The 18,001-nt window shown below is 48.4% G+C and overlaps 1 protein-coding gene across 2 annotated transcripts in view; it reads right to left on the reverse strand.

Moving 5' to 3' along the window:
- The window catches only part of ACLY (ATP citrate lyase), a 54,669-nt gene that overhangs the window by 7,940 nt on the left and 28,728 nt on the right, over positions 1-18,001 (reverse strand). For both annotated transcript variants that reach the window (XM_023204115.1, XM_023204114.1), the window contains 7 exons: positions 13,309-13,413; positions 11,191-11,387; positions 9,300-9,381; positions 8,265-8,375; positions 3,244-3,371; positions 2,549-2,642; positions 740-894 (listed from right to left, as the gene is read on the reverse strand). In XM_023204115.1, coding sequence (XP_023059883.1) covers positions 740-894; positions 2,549-2,642; positions 3,244-3,371; positions 8,265-8,375; positions 9,300-9,381; positions 11,191-11,387; positions 13,309-13,413 — 872 coding nt within the window. The remainder of the gene's footprint in view (positions 1-739; positions 895-2,548; positions 2,643-3,243; positions 3,372-8,264; positions 8,376-9,299; positions 9,382-11,190; positions 11,388-13,308; positions 13,414-18,001) is intronic.

Consider the following 18,001-nt stretch of genomic DNA (forward strand, 5'->3'; position numbering starts at 1 on the left):
ATGTTTTTTTTTTTTTTTTGAAAAGGAGTCTCGCTGGGTCTCCCAGACTGGAGTGCAGTGGTGTGGTCTCAGCTCACTGCAAGCTCCACCTCCTGGGTTCACGCCATTCTCCTGCCTCAGCCTCCCGAGTAGCTGGGACTACAGGTGCCCACCACCATGCCTGGCTAATTTTTTGTATTTTTAGTAGAGACGGGGTTTCACCGTGTTAGCTAGGATGGTCTCGATCTCCTGACCCCGTGATCCACCCGCCTCGGCCTCCCCAAGTGCTGGGATTACAGGCGTGAGCTACCACGCCCAGCCCATGCCCAGCTAATTTTTTGTATTTTTAGTAGAGACAGGGTTTCACCATGTTGGCCAGGCTGGTCTTGAACTCCTGACCTCAGGTGATCCACCCACCTCGGCCTCCCAAAGTATTGGGATGACAGGCGTGAGCCACCACGCCTGGCCCATAAGGTACTCTCTATCTGTTCAGCAGTGTCATGAGGCCCACACTCCTTAGGCCACCATATTTTCCAGTTCTCTCCTGCCTAACCTCTACCTTGCTGTCAAGAGTTCTGCATTTGGCCGGTGCAGTGGCTCATAGCTTAAGTGTCCTTCCTTTGCCCTTTCAATTGACCCGTGGCCCCAAAGACTGACCTTGGACACACTCCCCAGGCCTGTCCACTCCGACTCCTTTGTCAGGGAAAAATCATTAACTCCGAGCTGCAGGGCCCTGTCATCTTCTGCCCTTCATGCTCACCTTTTCTGGAACCAGAGGAGGCCAAGGACCCCGCCAATGCCCATTTCTTCCTTGAAGACCTCGGTGATGGGCATGCCCGCATAGATGAGCTCCTGTCCTCGCTCATCACAGATGCTGGTCATGAATGAGGCAGGTTTGCGGATCAAACCAAGCTCCTGGGCAGAGATGGGGCAGAGGGAAGCAGGGCCCTGGTGACCACCGCAGATTCTTCCAGGACTGCCCCACTGTGTGTACTCTCAGAACCAAAGTGCCCCAGGAATGTCTTAAACTCTGGCAGCAAAGCAACAACTCTCAGACGAAGTTTTCCCAAGAAAGAAGTGCAAAAGTCCATTCATTAAATCATTTTGGGCATAGAAAACAGGAGGACCTATGGTACCACTTGGCATCAGCACTGTCAGCACTATCTCTATCCTTCTCTGAGCATTTGCTGGGCTAGAAAATAACCTAAGCAGTTTATATCCATTGCTTCATTTCTGGAGGGGGACCAGGGTCTCTCTGTTGCCCAGACTGGAGTACACTGGTGCAATCATAGCTCACTTCAGCCTCAAACTCCTAGCTAGGCTCAAACGATCCTCCCGCCTCTGCCTCCCAGCAGCTGGGGCAACAAGGCATGCACTGCCACACCTGGCTAATTAAAAATTTTTTTTTGTAGAGACAGGGTCTTGCTATGTTGTCCAGGCTGGTCTTAAACTCTTGGGCTCAAGCAATTCTCCCACCTCGGCCTCCCCAAGTCCTGGGATTATAGGCGTGAGACCCAGTCCATTGCTTCATTTTTTTTTTTTTTTGAGACAGAGTCTTGCTGTGTTGCCCAGGCTGGAGTGTAGTGGTGCTATCTCAGCTCACTGCAACCTCTGCCTCCCGGGTTCAAGCAATTCTCCTGCCTCAGCCTCCCGAGTAGCTGGGATTACAGAAGTCCGCCACTGCGCCTGGCTAATTTTTGTATTTTTTTCAGTAGAGATGGGGTTTCACCATGTTGGCCAGGCTGGTCTCGAATTCTTGACCTCAGGTGATCCGCCCACCCCAGCCTCCCAAAGTGGTGGGATTACAGGCATGAGCCACTGCACCCAGCACTTTTTTTTTTTTAATTAGAGACAGGGTCTTACTCTGTAACCCAGGATGGAGTGCAGTGGCACAGTCATGGCTAACTTCAACCTTCAACTCCTGGTCTCAAGCAATCCTCTCACCTTGGCCTCCAAAAGTGTCAACTTGACTGGATTGAGGGATACAAAGTATTGATCCTGGGTGTGTCTGTGTGGGTGTTACCAAAAGAGATTAACATTTGAGTCAGTGGGCTAGGGAAGGCAGACCCACCCTTAATGTGGTGAGCACAATCTGATCAGCTTCCAGAAAATATATAGCAGCCAGAAAAACATGAAGAAGAGAGATGGGCTTAGCCTCCCAGCCTACATCGTTCTCCTGTGCTGGATGCTTCCTGCCCTCGAACGTCGGACTCCAAGTTCTTCAGTCTGGGGACTCGGACTGGCTCTCCTTGCTCCTCAGCTTACAGACAGCCTATTGTGGTACCTTGTGATCATGTAAGTTAATACCTAATAAACTCTCCTTTATATATATATCCTATTAGTTCTGTCCCTCTAAGAGATCCCCGACTAATACAGAAGGCCTGGTTTCCAAGAGTCATAAACTCTCCTTTATATATATATATCCTATTAGTTCTGTCCCTTTAAGAGATCCCTGACTAATACAGAAGGCCTGGTTTCCAGGAGTTCGAGGCAAATCAATGCGAAACCCACCACCATAGACCCACAGATCTCTCTTGTTCACCCTGTTAGGGACATTCAAGGCACCTACCCTGGCCCAGGAGTAGTCCATGGGCACGGTTGGGGGCGGTACCTCCTGGGCAGGTACAATGACTCCGTTGGCCACAAGATCTTCGTACACAGACCTGGGAGGCAGGAGAAAAAACACATCCACGTGGATTTTTTAATTTTGGGCTTCTGTAAGACATCCCAAGAATGCTCTATCTAACCCAAACACTGTAGGTTTCTTAGTTTACTCTCACCTGCTGAATTCTGAGAACTAAATGAAAATAAGTTCTAGCCAAGACCGCACCTGCCCCTCTGCTCCCTACTACCTCACGTGCCAGTCTCTGGATGGCAAGGAAGGACAGAGCTGAGAGTCCAGACAGGTTTAAGAGGTAGAAATGGGAAGAGATCAGAGGGTATCTAATAACTCTCTATTGATCATAGGTAACACTCTCTAAACATTTTCATGCGGAGCGCTCATCTGTGGCTGCTGTCTCCCAGCCAAGTAGGTAGGCTCAGAAACTCAACACGTTTTAACACCAGCCTAGACCTACTGCTTCCACAAACTAAATAAAACAAAAGGAAAGCCAAAGAGAAACAGAATTTTGAACCATCCATACAGCTGCGCTAGACACCAAGAGGGACCAGGAATATGGGATGTCCCTGTGTGGGAGAGGCTGTTGTCTCAGGAGGGATTTGGAAAGGAGGGGGAGGCCGGCATCCTCCCCAAGGTCCACTTACTGGATGATCTCTCCAAGCTCATCAAAGCTCCGGGGCACAAACACTCCTGCTTCCTTCAAAGCCTGGTTCTTGGCTACTGCAGTTTCAGAAGCCTGGTTGGCACAAGCTCCAGCATGCCCAAACTGGACCTGGAAAGCAAAGGAAAGTAGCTTTACTGCTAATCCCCCAAGAGTGAACAAAGAATTCCCAGGGAAATGCCAGCACTGGTCATAGGCTGGCACTGTGCTAAACACTTTACATGAATCACTTCATTTAAGCCTCAAGCAAGGTCACTGAATAGGTACAACAGATGATTTCCATTTTACAGACGAGGAAACTGAAGTACAGAGAAGTTCAGAAGCTTTCTCAGGGTCACACAGCTAATGTGCATGGAAGTCAGGATACAAAGACTGGCAGCCCAACCCCAGAATCATCTTCCTTTTTTTTTTAACCTTTACCTTCTTTTTGTTTTGTTTTAAGACGAAGTCTTGCTCTTGTCACCCAGGCTGGAGTGCAATGGAGTGATTTCAGCTCACTGCAACCTTTGCCTCCTGGGTTCCAGCGATTCTCCTGCCTCAGCCACCCATGTAGCTGGGATTACAGGCACCTGCCACCACGCCCAGCTAATTTTTGTAGTTTTAGTAGAGATGGGGTTTCACCATGTTGGCCAGGCTGGTCTCGAACTCCTAACCTCAGGTGATCCACCGGCCTCGGCCTCCCAAAGTGCTGGGATTACAGGTGTGAGCCACCATGCCTGTCCCTCCCACCCTTTTTTTTAAGTGACAGGGTCTCACTCTGTCATACAGGCAGAAGTAAAGTGATGCAGTCACGGTTCACTGGCACCTTGGCCTCCTTGGGCTCAGGTAATCCTCCCACCTCAACCTTCTCAATAGCTGGGACTACAGAGATGTGCCTGGGAGGCTGAGGTTGCAGTGAGCCAAGATTGTGCCACTGCACTCCAGCCAGGGTGACAAGAGCAAGACTCCATCTCAAAAAAAAAAAAAAGAAGCACTAAGTAAGTGGTGACTGCGTCTTTGTTTTTTCTTTTCTTTTTTTTTTTTTTTCGCAGTTACTCAGGCTGGAATGCAGTGGCGCTATCTTGGCTCACTGCAGCTTCAACCTCCCGGGCTCAGGTGATTCTCCACCTACTCCCATGTAGCTAGAACTACAGGCGTATGCCACCACAGGCGTAGGCTTGGCTACAGGTTTTTTGTATTTTTAGTAGAGACGGGGTTTCGCCATGTTGTCCAGGCTGGTCTCCAACTCCTGGACTCAAGCAATCCACCCACCTCAGCCTCCCAAGCTGCTGGGATTACAGGCGTGAGCCAGTGCGCCCAGCGTTGACTGTGCCTTTAACCAAGCGATGGAGGAAATTAACACACAAGACATCTGATGCAAAGCCTTGTCTTAGGATGGGGTGCAGAGGGTAATCATAGTACTATCTAACCTGTTTACATAACACTATGTTCAGGCACTTTTCTAAGAGTTTTACTCATTCAATCTCAGTAGCTATGATCGTTTCCTATAAAAAAGGAAATGGGAGCACAGATGGGTAAAGTGATTTATCCCAGGTCACACAGGTAGTATGTGGTAGCACTTGAACCTAGGCAACCTGGCCTCAGCCTATGCTCTTCACCATGCAAATAGAACAAAAAGGTGAAAAGGTTAGGAACTGCTGCTCTGTAAGCAAAGGTTGAAGGACACCTTAAAGCATGGGTTCCCAATGTGTTCTTTGTAGGATTTAATCTGTATCCGCAGATGGGTGGGAAGGAGAAGAGATTCTATATTCAGAAACCCTGGGTTTAAGGAAGTTAAGTTTCTTTAACTCTGGATTTCTCAAAACTAAAACCAAAATTTCTAAAAGGGAGATGAATTATTTAAAAAACAAACTAAAGGGCCAGGCGTGGTGGCTCATGCCTGTAATCCCAGCACTATGGGAGGCCGAGACGGGTGGATCACGAGGTCAGGAGATCGAGACCATCCTGGCTAACACGGTGAAACCCCATCTCTACTAAAAGAATACAAAAAAATTAGCTGAGTGTGGTGGCGGGCGCCTGTAGTCCCAACTACTCCGGAGGCTGAGACAGCAGAATGGCATGAACCCGGGAGGCGGAGCTTGCTGTGAGCCAGATTGCACCACTGCACTACAACCTGGGTGACAGAGCAAGACTCCGTCTCAAAAAAAAAACAAAAAACAAAAACCAAAAAACAAAAAAAAACCCTAAAATAATTCAAGGACCCATCCCACTCATGGGGCGATGAGTGCCGGCCAGATACTGAAATGTGAGGTGCTCACCCTCTTAGAAGTGTACTGATCATGGTGGGGATGTGGAGGTGGGTTGGAAAGGTGGAGGGGCTGGTAATGCGAAGCAAGCCAGGAGAAACAAGGGGGGAGGCTGATTGATTTTTGGTTGTTGGGTGAGTATGGAGTTGGGAGAGAGCACTCAAGAAGAAAGAGAATCAGCTGGGTCAGGTAACTCACAGCTGTAATCCCAGCACTTTGCGAGGCCGAGGCAGGTGGATCACCTGAAGTCAGGAGTTCAAGACCAGCCTGGCCAACATGGTGAAACTCTGTCTCTACCAAAAATACAAAAGTTAGCCGGGCATGGTGGCATGCACCTGTAATCCCAGCTACTTGGGAGGCTGAAGCAAGGGAATCACTTGAACCAGGGAGGCAGAGGTTGCGGTGAGCCGAGATCGTACCACTGCACTCTAGCCTGGGTGACAGAGTGAGACTCTGTCTCAAAAAATAAATAAATAAATAAATAAATAAATAAATAAATAAAGGAGAATCAGGGACAGCTTCATGGAATAAGTGGACTGACAAGGCATGGAAAGGAACAGTTTCAAAGACCTATGCACGCCAGACCTTTACAATTACTTTCTCATTTAAGTCATACAACAACCTTGCAGCATCCTCATTTTACAGCTCAGGAAACAGTTACCAAGAGGCTAAATGACTTGCCCAGGTCTACCAATAGCTGATTTTAAAGATCTGATCTCGGCTCACTGCATCCTCCGCCTCCTGGGTTCAAGCCATTCTCCTGCCTCAGCCTCCCGAGTAGCTGGCATTATATGCACCAGCCACCACGTCTGGCTACACAGATCTGCCAAGGTCTGATTTTAAAGCCTGTGCAAGCACAGCTCACCCTGGAGGGAGGGGCAGGATGATTCTGGACCTCTCCTTCCCTTTTACTTTCTTGGGAAAAAAATAAAAATAAAAAAAAACCACACACACACATACAGTTTGTACAAAATGGATATTATAAGCATTTACTGAACTCTGCCCCTTCTTACAGGTAATGTATCTTAAACTCTTTCTGTATCAACATATCAAGTTCCACCTCCTTCTTTGCATGCCTGCCCCGTTTTCCATTAGTTTGTGGCTATGCCATGCTGACAGTACCCTCCTGGTAAGCATGTAAGTTGTTTCCAGGCCAGGCACGGTGGCTCACGCCTGTAATCCCAGCACTTTGGGAGGACGAGGAAGGCGGATCACAAGGTCAGGAGTTCGAGACCAGCCTGACCAACATGGTAAAACCCCATCTCTACTGAAAATACAAAAATTAGCTGAGTATGGTGGCATGCGCCTGTAATCCCAGCTACTCAGGAGGCTGAGGCAGGAGAATCACTTGAACCCAGGAGGCAGAAGTTGCAGTGAGCCGAGATCACACCATTGCACTCCAGCCTGGGCGACAGAGTGAGACTCTGTCTCAAAAAAAAAAAAAAAAAAAAGTTGTTTCCAGTTTTTGCCGTTATGATACTGCAGAGTATTATTGTACACATACTTTGAAACACTCTGCATGTATACCCATGGAGTAAATCTGCAAAAGTGGAATTACTCATTCAAAGGAGACACGCACTTGACAACTGGACAAATACTGCCACTCTGAGGTGGGCAGGAATCTGAAGGGGAAAAGCATGCATTCTAGGAAGAGCGACAATAGCTTACCAGTAGGAAAACTTTAGGGTTAAGGATTCTCATGATTGCAGGAAGCCTTGAAGGCTTTACCTTTTTATACACACAGCACTAAGAGAAGGCCCTACACTCACAGGGTGCTTGATAACTATTGATAAACTAATTGGGTGATGAGTGGTTGTTTCCTTTTTGAGATGGAGTTTTGCTCTTGTAGCCCAGGATGGAAGTACAATGGCGCGATCTCAGCTCACTGCAACTTCCAACTCCCGGGTTCAAGTGATTATCTTGCCTCAGCCTCCTGAGTAGCTGGGATTACAGGCATGTGCCACCATGCCCGACTTGTTCTGTATTTTTAGTAGAGATGAGGTTTCTCCATGTTGGTCAGGCTGGTTTCGAACTCCCAACCTCAGGTGATCCTCCCACCTCGGCTTCCCAAAGTGCTGGGATTACAGGCATGAGCCACCATGCCCGGCTTTTCCTTCAATTTCATCATCATCATCATCACGTGGTCCACCTTCAACGTGGTAGAGGGTTCTCTAAGCCGAAGCACAGGAGCTGAAGTCTGGTGTATGATCCCCCAGCAGAAGACAGATGGCTCAGAAGCTTAGCAGACAGCAGAAGCCTAAGGAGTGTTTATACTCAACAGTATCAGGTGCCGCCAGGCACTTTCACATACATTTTATCATTTTAACACATGAAGAACAAACCTTTCCTTCTACCACCTCTCCCCACACAAAACATCTCACCAAGCCCCACCCAGCTGAGCTCAGGCTGGGTCCTTCTCCCTCCTCAGCCTCCTTTCCATCAGCAAAGCCCTTCTCATCCCCTAAACTACAGTTCAAACATCACCTTCTCAGGGAGGCCATCTCAACTTCTCCAGACAGCTGGTTGCTACCTACGCCAAGCAGAGACTCAGAGCCTGATTCTGGCTTTAATCTGCTTATAAACTGGTCTCCTCCAACTGGATGAGAGCAGGGCCCTGGCTGGACTTTTGCAGTAACCAATCAAGTAACAAACGTTTCTTGAAGGAACTAGCTGCTTAATAAGATGACTACATGGTTCACCTCAAACGCCCCCTTGCAATCCCCACTCCCAGCCCGGGAGTGACCCGTCTCAGCCATACCTCAGAGGAGAACATGGTGGCACAGGTCCCAATGCACCAGCAGACGATGGGCTTGGTGAGGCGGCCCTCCTTGATGCCCCGGCAAATCTTATATTCCTCAGTGCCCCCAATCTGCCAAGGAATGGGGAATGAGAAAAAGCCAAGTTAGTGGAGCCCATCCTGACGTAAAAACTGGATAGAAAATGGAGGGACACGGGCTTTGGCCAAATAAAAGGAGTTTAGTTTCAGCCTGGATACAAGGAGGATTTCTAAAGGAACAAACAGCAGGTCTCCTAGAGGACTCCCCTTCCTGATCTAGAGATGTAATAACATGATTTAGGATTAGACCTGCCTTCAGAGGTGCAAACAAGGGATGGAGTTATGGGACTCCCACATTTTTCAGTATTTAGAAAATTTTTTTTAACTGTTCTATCCAAAAGTCATCAAATTTTTAAAAAAGCGTTTTTTGTTTTGTTTTTTCCCGAGTCTTGCTCTGTCTCCCAGGCTGGAGGGCAGTGGTGTGATCTCTGTTCACTGCAACCTCTACCTCCTGGGTTCAAGTGATTCTCCCACCTCAGCCTCACGAGTGGCTGGGATTACAAGTGCCTGGTTAATTTTTATATTTTTAGTAGAGATGGGTTTTCACCATGTAGGCCAGGATGGTCTAGAATTCCTGATCAAGTGACCCACCTGTCTCACCCTCCCAAAGTGCTGGAAGGATTACAGGTGTGAGCCACCATACCTGGGCAAAAAAATGCACTTTTTACTCCGGCTTTTCACTGCCCACCAGGTAGAGACCACGGCCAGCCAGAGCGGAGCTTCTCTCTTACTGGCGCTAAAGTCTGGGACACTGGGAGGTAAGAACTCCTTTCTCTGAAACATAAATGGCAGTACTAATAGTGACAACCTCGAGGCCCCAGCATCTAGAGGGTGGGATTACCAGGGACTGTCCCTTTAAGTTACATGTAACCAAAATGTTTAAATTTTTTGAAAACTGAGATCATGCATTACAGTTTTAAAATCATATATATATATATATTTTTTGAAGTAACTCACTTCTCCAAGAACAACAATCATTTTGACTCCTGGAGTGTCCTGATAGCGTAGCACATGATCCATGAATGTGGAGCCTGGATACCTGTTGAGAGCAGGGAGTATCAGGATACAGGATCAGGAGAAGGCATGGGAAAGTGTGTACAGGGTTAGGAAGCACACTTGTACCGGGAACACTGGATTTTGGGGGGGTGTGGATGGCTGGTAAGGGTCCAGAGATGCCCCAGTAAGAATGGAGAAGGGTAGGAGGGAGAAGGTAGCAAATGGAGCAGAAGGGAAGAAAGAGGAGGGAAGGAGTTGGAGCTATCTAACTTGCAAAGGAAAAGACTGGGCACAAAATAAGCCCAGAGAGGTTCACTCAGTAGTAAGAGATGACGGAGAAAGCACACCCTGGTGCAGTTGTTTTAAAATATATCCACAAATTCCGGCCAGGGGCAGTGGCTCACGCCTGTAATTTCCAGCACTTTGGGAGGCCCAGGAGGGTAGATCACCTGAGGTCAGGAGTTCCAGACCAGCCTGGCCAACATGGTGAAACCCCGTCTCTACTAAAAACACAAAAATCAACCAGGTGTGGTGGTGAGCACTTGTACAGTCCCAGCTACTCGGGAGGCTGAGGCGGGAGGATTGCTTGAAGTTTTTGATCGTCTAAAAAAAAAAAAAAAAAATCTAAGAACACACACATATTTTCTTTCTTTTTGAGATGAAGTCTTGCTCTTTCACCCAGGCTTGAGTGTAGTGGTGCAATCTTGGTGCACTGCAACCTCCGCCTCCCGGGTTCAAGCGATCCTCCTGCCTCAGCCTCCAGAGTAGCTGGCACTACTGGCACATGCCACCACATCTGGCTAACTTTTTTTTGGTAGAGATGGGGGTCTCACTGTGTTGCCTCAGCTGGTCTCGAATTTCTGGGCTGAAACAATCCTCCTACCTAAGCCTCCCAAAGTGCTGGGATGACAGGCATAAGCCACTGTTCTAGGCCTCTTCATGTCTTTTGATATGATCATTATAAATCTAAGAAGACAATCTAAACAAGCAGCATTTCCTAGACTTATTCCCGGAGCCTTTGGTCAGGCAGTACCCAAGGACTGGGGATTCCCAGGCCACACCCCTAAAGACCTTGGTGACAGTTCTTCCTCACCCAGGCATCCTATCGGAAATCATGTGGTAGAGCCAGGCAGACAGACAAGGTGACTCTATCTCAACAGCTTTTGGTTTCTAAGCCCGACAGAAGTAGTAACAGTAGGAATAATAAACAATAATGGCTAACATGTATTATGGACTTACTAAGTGCCAGACGTTACTCTAAGATATAATACTCTATTCATGACCTCCTGATCAGGGTTCCCACTAACAAAAATAATGAGGATACTAGTATTAACTACCATAAAAACTCACTGAGCACCTGCTGAGAGCAGGCCCTGGCTCAGACACTTCCATGTAATTACACCTCATTTATTCCTCCAGTGACCCCATGAGGTGGGGGTATTATTTACCCATTTGATGGCGGTCTAGGGAGGTTAAGTAACCGGCTCCGAGGATGGCCCCTGCCACCCACCCCCTACTAAAGAGGGAAAATGGGATTTGAACCTCTTCAATCCAATTTCAGAACTGGTCCTCCTAACCACTGCACTCTGCTGCTTCCCTGTGGCCAATCACAACAAACAAAATTATCCCCAAAGCCCAGTCGCCTCTCCTGCACATTGCCCTGTTCTGTGCTTTCCGATTTCATGCTCTGTCAGTCTGAGACAAGAGCAGTGTTGCCCCATTGTTTAGACTTCAGCAGCATTCCTGTGGGCCTGGAACTCAGGGGCAGCGAGCAGCCTGCAGGACACAGCGTCACCTCCTAGCCTGCCGCTCTCAATGTGCGAAGCCCCTCCTTGGCTTCCCAGGTGATTACCTGTCCCCACCAATGGCCACACCCTCATAGACGCCATCCGTGGTCCGAGAGATGATGTTGTTGAGCTCGTTGGACATGCCTCCAGAACGTGAGACGTAAGCCACGCTGCCTGGGCGGTACAATTTGGAGGCCAAGATGTTGTCCAGCATCCCACCCGTGTTTCCGATCTTAAAGCACCCAGGCTTGATGCCTCCAACCTGTGGGGGCAGAAACCACCATCAGGGAGGAGGGTGACTTCCAGATTCACCACAAAGAATCACAGAGCCCCTGCGTTACTGCCCAGCCCTCTCTGGCCAGGCTGGGGAGAGAATGACAAAGAGGAATCACACTTGCCCATTGGGTTTCCCGCTTAGGAAAGTCTCCTCTCTCTCAAGAGACATTATACAGAACAAAAGACAGCCTTATTTGTAAAACATGGCTCACTAATTCAGGTTAAGATACGTATACTCAGCCCGGCACAGTGGCTCAGGCCTGTAATCTCAGCTCTTTGGAAATAAATACTAGCTTCAACTTTTTAATACAGTAAGAAGTAAAAATAAGCCAGGTGTAGAGGAACACTTCTGTAATCCCAGCTACTCAGGAGGCTGAGGCAGGGAGACTGCTCAAGCTTAGGAGTTCAGGGCTGCTGAAGTGTGCTATAACCGCACCTGTGAAAAGCCACTGCACTCCAGCAACACAGTGAGACCCTGCTTCTTAAAAAAACAAACAAAATATATTTCAAAGAATAATTTCAGCCAGGCATGGTGGCTCACGCCTGCAATCCCAACACTTTTGGAGGCTGAAAGGGGCAGATTACCTGAGGTTGGGAGTTTGAGACCAGCCTGGCTAACATGGTGAAACCCTGTCTCTACTAAAAATACAAAAATTAGCCAGGCGTGGTAGTTCACACCTATAGTCCCAGCTCCTCGGGAGGCTGAGGCAGGAGAATTTCTTGAACCAAGGAGGCAAAGGCTGTAGTGAGCCAAGATTGTGCCACTGCACTCCAGCCTAGGTAACAGAGCAAGACTCCATCTCAAAGGAAAAACAAACAAATAAACAAACAAACAAACAAAAAAAAACAAAGGCCAAGCACGGTGGCTCACGCCTGTAACTCCAGGACTTTGGGAGGCAGAGGTGGGTGGAGTGGATCATTTGAGGTCAGGAGTTCGAGACCAGCCTGGCCAATATAGTGAAACCCCGCCTCTACTAAAAATACAAAAATTAGCTGGGCATGGTGGCAGCCGCCTGTAGTCCCAGCTACTCGGGAGGCTGAGGTAGGGGAATTGTTTGAACCCAGGAGGTGGAAGTTGCAGTGAGCTAAGATTACACCACTGCACTCTAGCCTGGGCAACAGAGTGAGACTCTGTCCCCCGCTACCCCCCAAAAAATAATAATTTTTTCTTATATGAAGACTTTGGGCTACCAGGCAGTTTATTCTTTGGTTTAGCAAAGACTATGCTATGGTTGTATGAAGGTAGACAAATACTAAAAAATTACTCATTAGCTCCTTGAAACCATAAAGGTGATATGGACTAGGGAGAGAGTCCTTTAAAAAAATAACTGCCCAGGAGGCAGAGGATGCAGTGAGCTAAGATCATGCCACTGCACTCCAGCCTGGGCAACAGAATGAGACTCCATCTCAAAACAAAAAACAAAAAACAAAAAGAACAAAAACAAAAACAAAAATCTAAAAATGGGCCAGGCACGTTGGCCCACACCTGTAATTCCAGCACTTTGGGAGGCTGAGGTGGGTGGATCACCCGACGTCAGGAGTTTGAGACCAGCCTGACCAATACAGTGAAACCCCGTCTCTACTAAAAACACAAAAATTAGCTGGGCATGGTGGCGGGTGCCTGTAATCCCAGCTACCTGGGAGGCTGAGGCAGGAGAATCACTTGAACTCGGAAGCGGAGGTTGCAGTGAGCCAAGATCACGCCATTGCACTCCAGCCTAGGCGTTGCAGTGAGACTCTGTCTCAAAAAAAAAAGCTAAAAATGGACAGAATGATTTTCAACAAATACTTCCGGAACCTTCTCAACCTAGGAGGGAGATAGAGGAGTCAAAAAGTAAACTTCCTAAGGGCATTGAACTTCATAAGATAGCATCGAACGTAAAAGGCTTTCCGGACAGGAAGCTCACAGTGGCAGGTCCGATGATGGTCACTCCCTTCTGGTCCGCCTTCTTGATCAGCTTTCTCGTGAGGGCCTCAGGGATGCCTTCGGCTATGATGGCGATGGTCCGGATCTAGAGGATGACAAGAGTCCCTTCCCGTTAACTTTCTGCCTCAGAAAGGGCAACAAGACAGCACCGTTCAAGGGCCCACCTCCCATTCCCCATGTTCCCTTCCAGGGTCCAAGAACAAAGTAATGTTAACAATATGCATGTCAGTCGGGCACGGTGGCTCATGTTTGTAATCCCAGCACTTTGGGAGACTGAGGAGGGTGGATCTTCTAAGGTCAGGAGTTCAAGACCAGCCTGGCCAACATGGCAAAACCCCGTCTCTACTAAAAATACAATAATTAGCTGGGCATGGTGGTGCGTGCCTGTAATCCTAACTACTAGGGAGGCTGAGGCAGGAGAATCGCTTGAACCCGGGAGGTGGAGGTTACAGTGAGCTGAGATGGCACCACTGCACTCCAGCCTGGGCAACAGAGAGAGACTCCATCTCAAAAACAAAAACAAAACAAAAAAAACAAAACCAATATGCATCTCATTTTTCCCACAGGCCTCTGCTCCTGATCACTCTAACCATCTCCTGAAAACACAGGTGGTGGACAGCCGAAACTGATCTCCACTAGCTAACACCGCAGTGATCCACCCAACAGAGGCAGATATTTCGGAATCCCTGCTACAGTCATAGCAGCTATGTTCATTCTCACCCAAAAGCTCATACCCTCCTGTTGTCCACCTGTTCCTGTGCCTGCTCATAAAGCAGCTATCTAAGGCTTTTCTCCATGGTACCCTCCGAGTCTTGTCACCATCCCCACAGGACAGGTTCAGCGTTTAAGAGAAATGAGCTGCTGCTACGCTCAGCCCAGAGACAGGGTGGGAGGGGCATGGGACAGATCCAGGAATCATCTCTCTTTGGCTCTAAACAAGGGCCAGCAAACTTCTATAAAGGGTCAAGATAGTATTGTAGGGGCCAGGTGGAGTGGCTCATGCCTGTAATCCCAGCACTTTGGGAGTCTAAGGCAGGTGGATTCCTTGAGCCCAACAGTTCAAGGCCAGCCTGGGCAATACGGGGACACCCATTAGCTGGGCATAGTGGTGCATGCCTGTAATCCCAGCTACTCAGGAGGCTGAGGCAGGAGAATCGCTTGAACCTGGGAGGCGGAGGTTGCGGTGAGCCGAGATCGCACCACTGCACTCCAGCCTGGGCAACGAGAGCAAAATTCCATCTCAAAAACAAACAAAAAACAACCCTAAAACTAAGTGATGTGCTAGGTTTTGCCTTGGGCTGCAATTTGCCAACCTCTGCCCTAAAGAAGTAGCAGCTGGGCGCGGTGGCTCACGCCTGTAATCTCAACACTTTGGGAGGCCCAGGCGGGTGGATCACCTGAGGTCTGGAGTTTGAAACCAGCCTGACCAAAAAGGTGAAACCCCATCTCTATTGAAAATACAAAGGCTGGGTGCGGTGGCTCAAGCCTGTAATCCCAGCACTTTGGGAGGTCGAGACGGGCGGATCACGAGGTCAGGAGATCGAGACCATCCTGGCTAACACGGTGAAACCCCGTCTCTACTAAAAAATACAAAACTAGCCGGGCGAGGTGGCGGGCGCCTGTAGTCCCAGCTACTCCGGGTGGCTGAGGCAGGAGAATGGCGTGAACCCGGGAGGCGGAGCTTGCAGTGAGCTGAGATCCGGCCACTGCACTCCAGCCTGGGGGACAGAGCAAGACTCCGTCTCAAAAAAAAAAGAAAAAAAAAAAAAAGAAAATACAAAAATTAGCCAGGCATGGTGGCAGGCGCCTGTAGTATCAGCTACTTGGGAGGCTGAGACAGGAGAACTGCTTGAACCCGGGAGGTGGAGGTTGCAGTGAACCGAGATCGCGCCACTGTACTCACTCTAGCTTGGGTGACGGAGAGAGACTCCATTTCAACAAATGTGTTTTCTTTTTCACTTCCTCTAGATATCAAAACAATTTTATGTTCTTCGGTCATAAACTCAAATAAGCCAGTCTGGGATCAGGTGATAATTTTCAACAAAATAATCAATATCCTAATTTTATTTTATGTTTTTTTGAGATGGAGTCTCACTCTTGTTGCCCAGGCTGGAGTACGATAGCACGACCTTGGCTCACTGCAACTCCCACCTCCCGGATTCAAGTCATTCTCCTGCCTCAGTGTCCCAAGTAGCTGGCACTACAGGTGCCCGCCACCATACCTGGCTATTTTTTTTATTTTTAGTAGAGACGGTGGCTAGGCTGGTCTCGAACTCCTGACCTCAAATGATCCACCCACCTTGGCCTCCCAAAGTCCTGGGATTCCAGGTGTGAGCCATCGCACCCAGCCTCAAACCTGCATCATCTGATGCAGTAGTTCAACTTCTAGAAATTTATGCTTAGGGAATAATTAAGGATATAGGCAAATGTTAATCCGAGATTGCCCATCACAAGATTTGCAAAAGCAAAAGTGATGCTGCTAGTAAATGCTTATTGATGTGGAAAGAGCAACTGAAGAAAGCAGATTATAGGAGTAGCATACAGTATTATTCCCTTTGCTCAAATCTAGAAAAAGGTGTAGATAAGGACATACTCTCATAGCAGCAGTCATGTTTTTCTGAAATGGGACCTCAAGTGTTTATTTTTAACAAAACAATATTTATCAGTATTCTGAAACTGTTCTATAATAAATACATAATATTTTTATCATGAAATGTTGGAGTCTCTCTGGGCCTCCTCTGGCTTAGGAAGCTGACTGATTAAAAAATAAAAATTAATTAAAATAGGCTGGGTGCAGTGGCTCACTCCTGTAATCCCAGCACTTTGGGAGGCCAAGGTGAGTAGATCACTTGAGGCCAGGAGTTCGAGACCAGTCTGGCCAACATGGTGAAACTCCATCTCTATTAAAAAAAAAAAAAAAAAAGCCAGGTGTAGTGGCATGTGTGCCTGTAATCCCAGCTACTCGGGAGGCTGAGGCACGAGAATCACTCGAGCCTGGGAGGCGGAGGCTGTGTGACAGAGTGAGGCCCTGTCTCAAAAAATAAATAAATAAATAAAATAAAGTGCCTTAATCCTGATTTGTTTTTGCTTTTGTTTTTTTGTTTTTGAGACAGGATCTGGATCTTGCTCTGCTGCCCAGGCTGGAGTGCAAGGGCATGATCACAGCACGCTACAGCCTCAACCACCTGAGCTCAAGCGATTCTCCTACCTTAGCGTCCCTAGTAGCTGGGACTAGTGAGTGCCACCATGCCTGGCTAATCCTTTTTAAGTAGAGACAAGGTCTTGAACCCCTAGCCTCAAACAATCCCCCCACCACTGCCTTCCAACAAACAGAAGCCAAGGCATCCAGTCAATCTCGGTTTTCAAGCCAGTTATGGATAGCACAGAGAGGATATAGTGGGGGTGGGGTGGAGCCTGAGCCGCCTCATTTATTTATTTAACATTTATTTATTTATTTATTTATTTATTTATTTATTTATTTATTTAGAGTCTCACTCTGTTGCCTAGGCTGAAGTGCAGTGGTGTGATCACAACTCACTGTAGCCTTGACCTCCCGGGCTCAAGTGATCATCCTGCCTCAGCCAGCACATGCCACCATGTCCAGCTTATTTTTTTTTTTTGTAGGGACAGGGTCTTGCTTTACTGGCCTCCCGGGCTCAAGCAGTCTTCTTGCCTTGACCTCCCAAAGTGCTGGAATAACAGGCACAAGCCACCATGCCCAGTGTATATTTTATTTTACTTTATTTAATGTTTTTAAAGACAGGGTCTTGCTCTGCCACTCAGCCTGGAGTGCCATGGAATGATCATAGGTAACTGCAGTATTGAACTCCCGGGTGATACATCGATCCTCCTACCTCAGCCTCCTGAGTAGCTGAGACTAACAGGTGTGAGTCACCATGCCCGGCTGGACTAATTTTTAAACTTTTTGTAGAGAATGGGTCTCGCTTTATTGCTTAGGCTGGTCTTGAGCTCTTGGCTTCAGGCAATCTTCCTGCCTCTGCCTGCCTCATGCCTGTAAGTCCTAGGATTATAGGCATGAGCCACTGTCCCAGGCCTGAGCAGCCTCTTTGTAAGTCCAGGTAAGCAGCCTCTGCCCAGACTGACCTGCCCTGGGTCACTATTCTGACTTCTGAAGATCACGTGTCTCCAACCATTTCTACCCAAACCACTGGCTATTCCCAAATTCTCAGCCCTTTGTCCCAGGCAGCAGTGACAGGACATCATACAGGAGCCGTTCCTGCTTCCCCACCCTCCGCCCTCGCGCGTCCAGTGATCTACCTACCCATAGTTCATGGTCTCCATCCCCACCCCCTAGAGCCCACCCAGTGATCTACCTGCGAACAGTTCATGTCCCCAACCCCCAGAGCCCAGTGATCTACCTGTGCATAGTTCATGTCCCCACCCCCCACAGTCCAGTGATCTACCTGCACATAGTTCATGTCCCCAACCCCTAGAGCCCAGTGATCTACCAGCGCATAGTTCATGTCCCCACCCCCCGCCCCCCAGAGCCCAGTGATCTACCTGCACATAGTTCATGGTCCCCACCCCTAGAGCCCAGTGATCTACCTGCACATAGTTCATGGTCCCCAACCCCCGCCCCCCAGAGCCCACCCAGTGATCTACCTACGCATAGTTCATGGTCTCCACTCCCCACCCCCCAGAGCCCAGTGATC

This window comes from Piliocolobus tephrosceles, chromosome 16 (genome assembly GCF_002776525.5).
Source record: "Piliocolobus tephrosceles isolate RC106 chromosome 16, ASM277652v3, whole genome shotgun sequence".
NCBI classification, from domain to species: Eukaryota; Metazoa; Chordata; class Mammalia; order Primates; family Cercopithecidae; genus Piliocolobus; species Piliocolobus tephrosceles.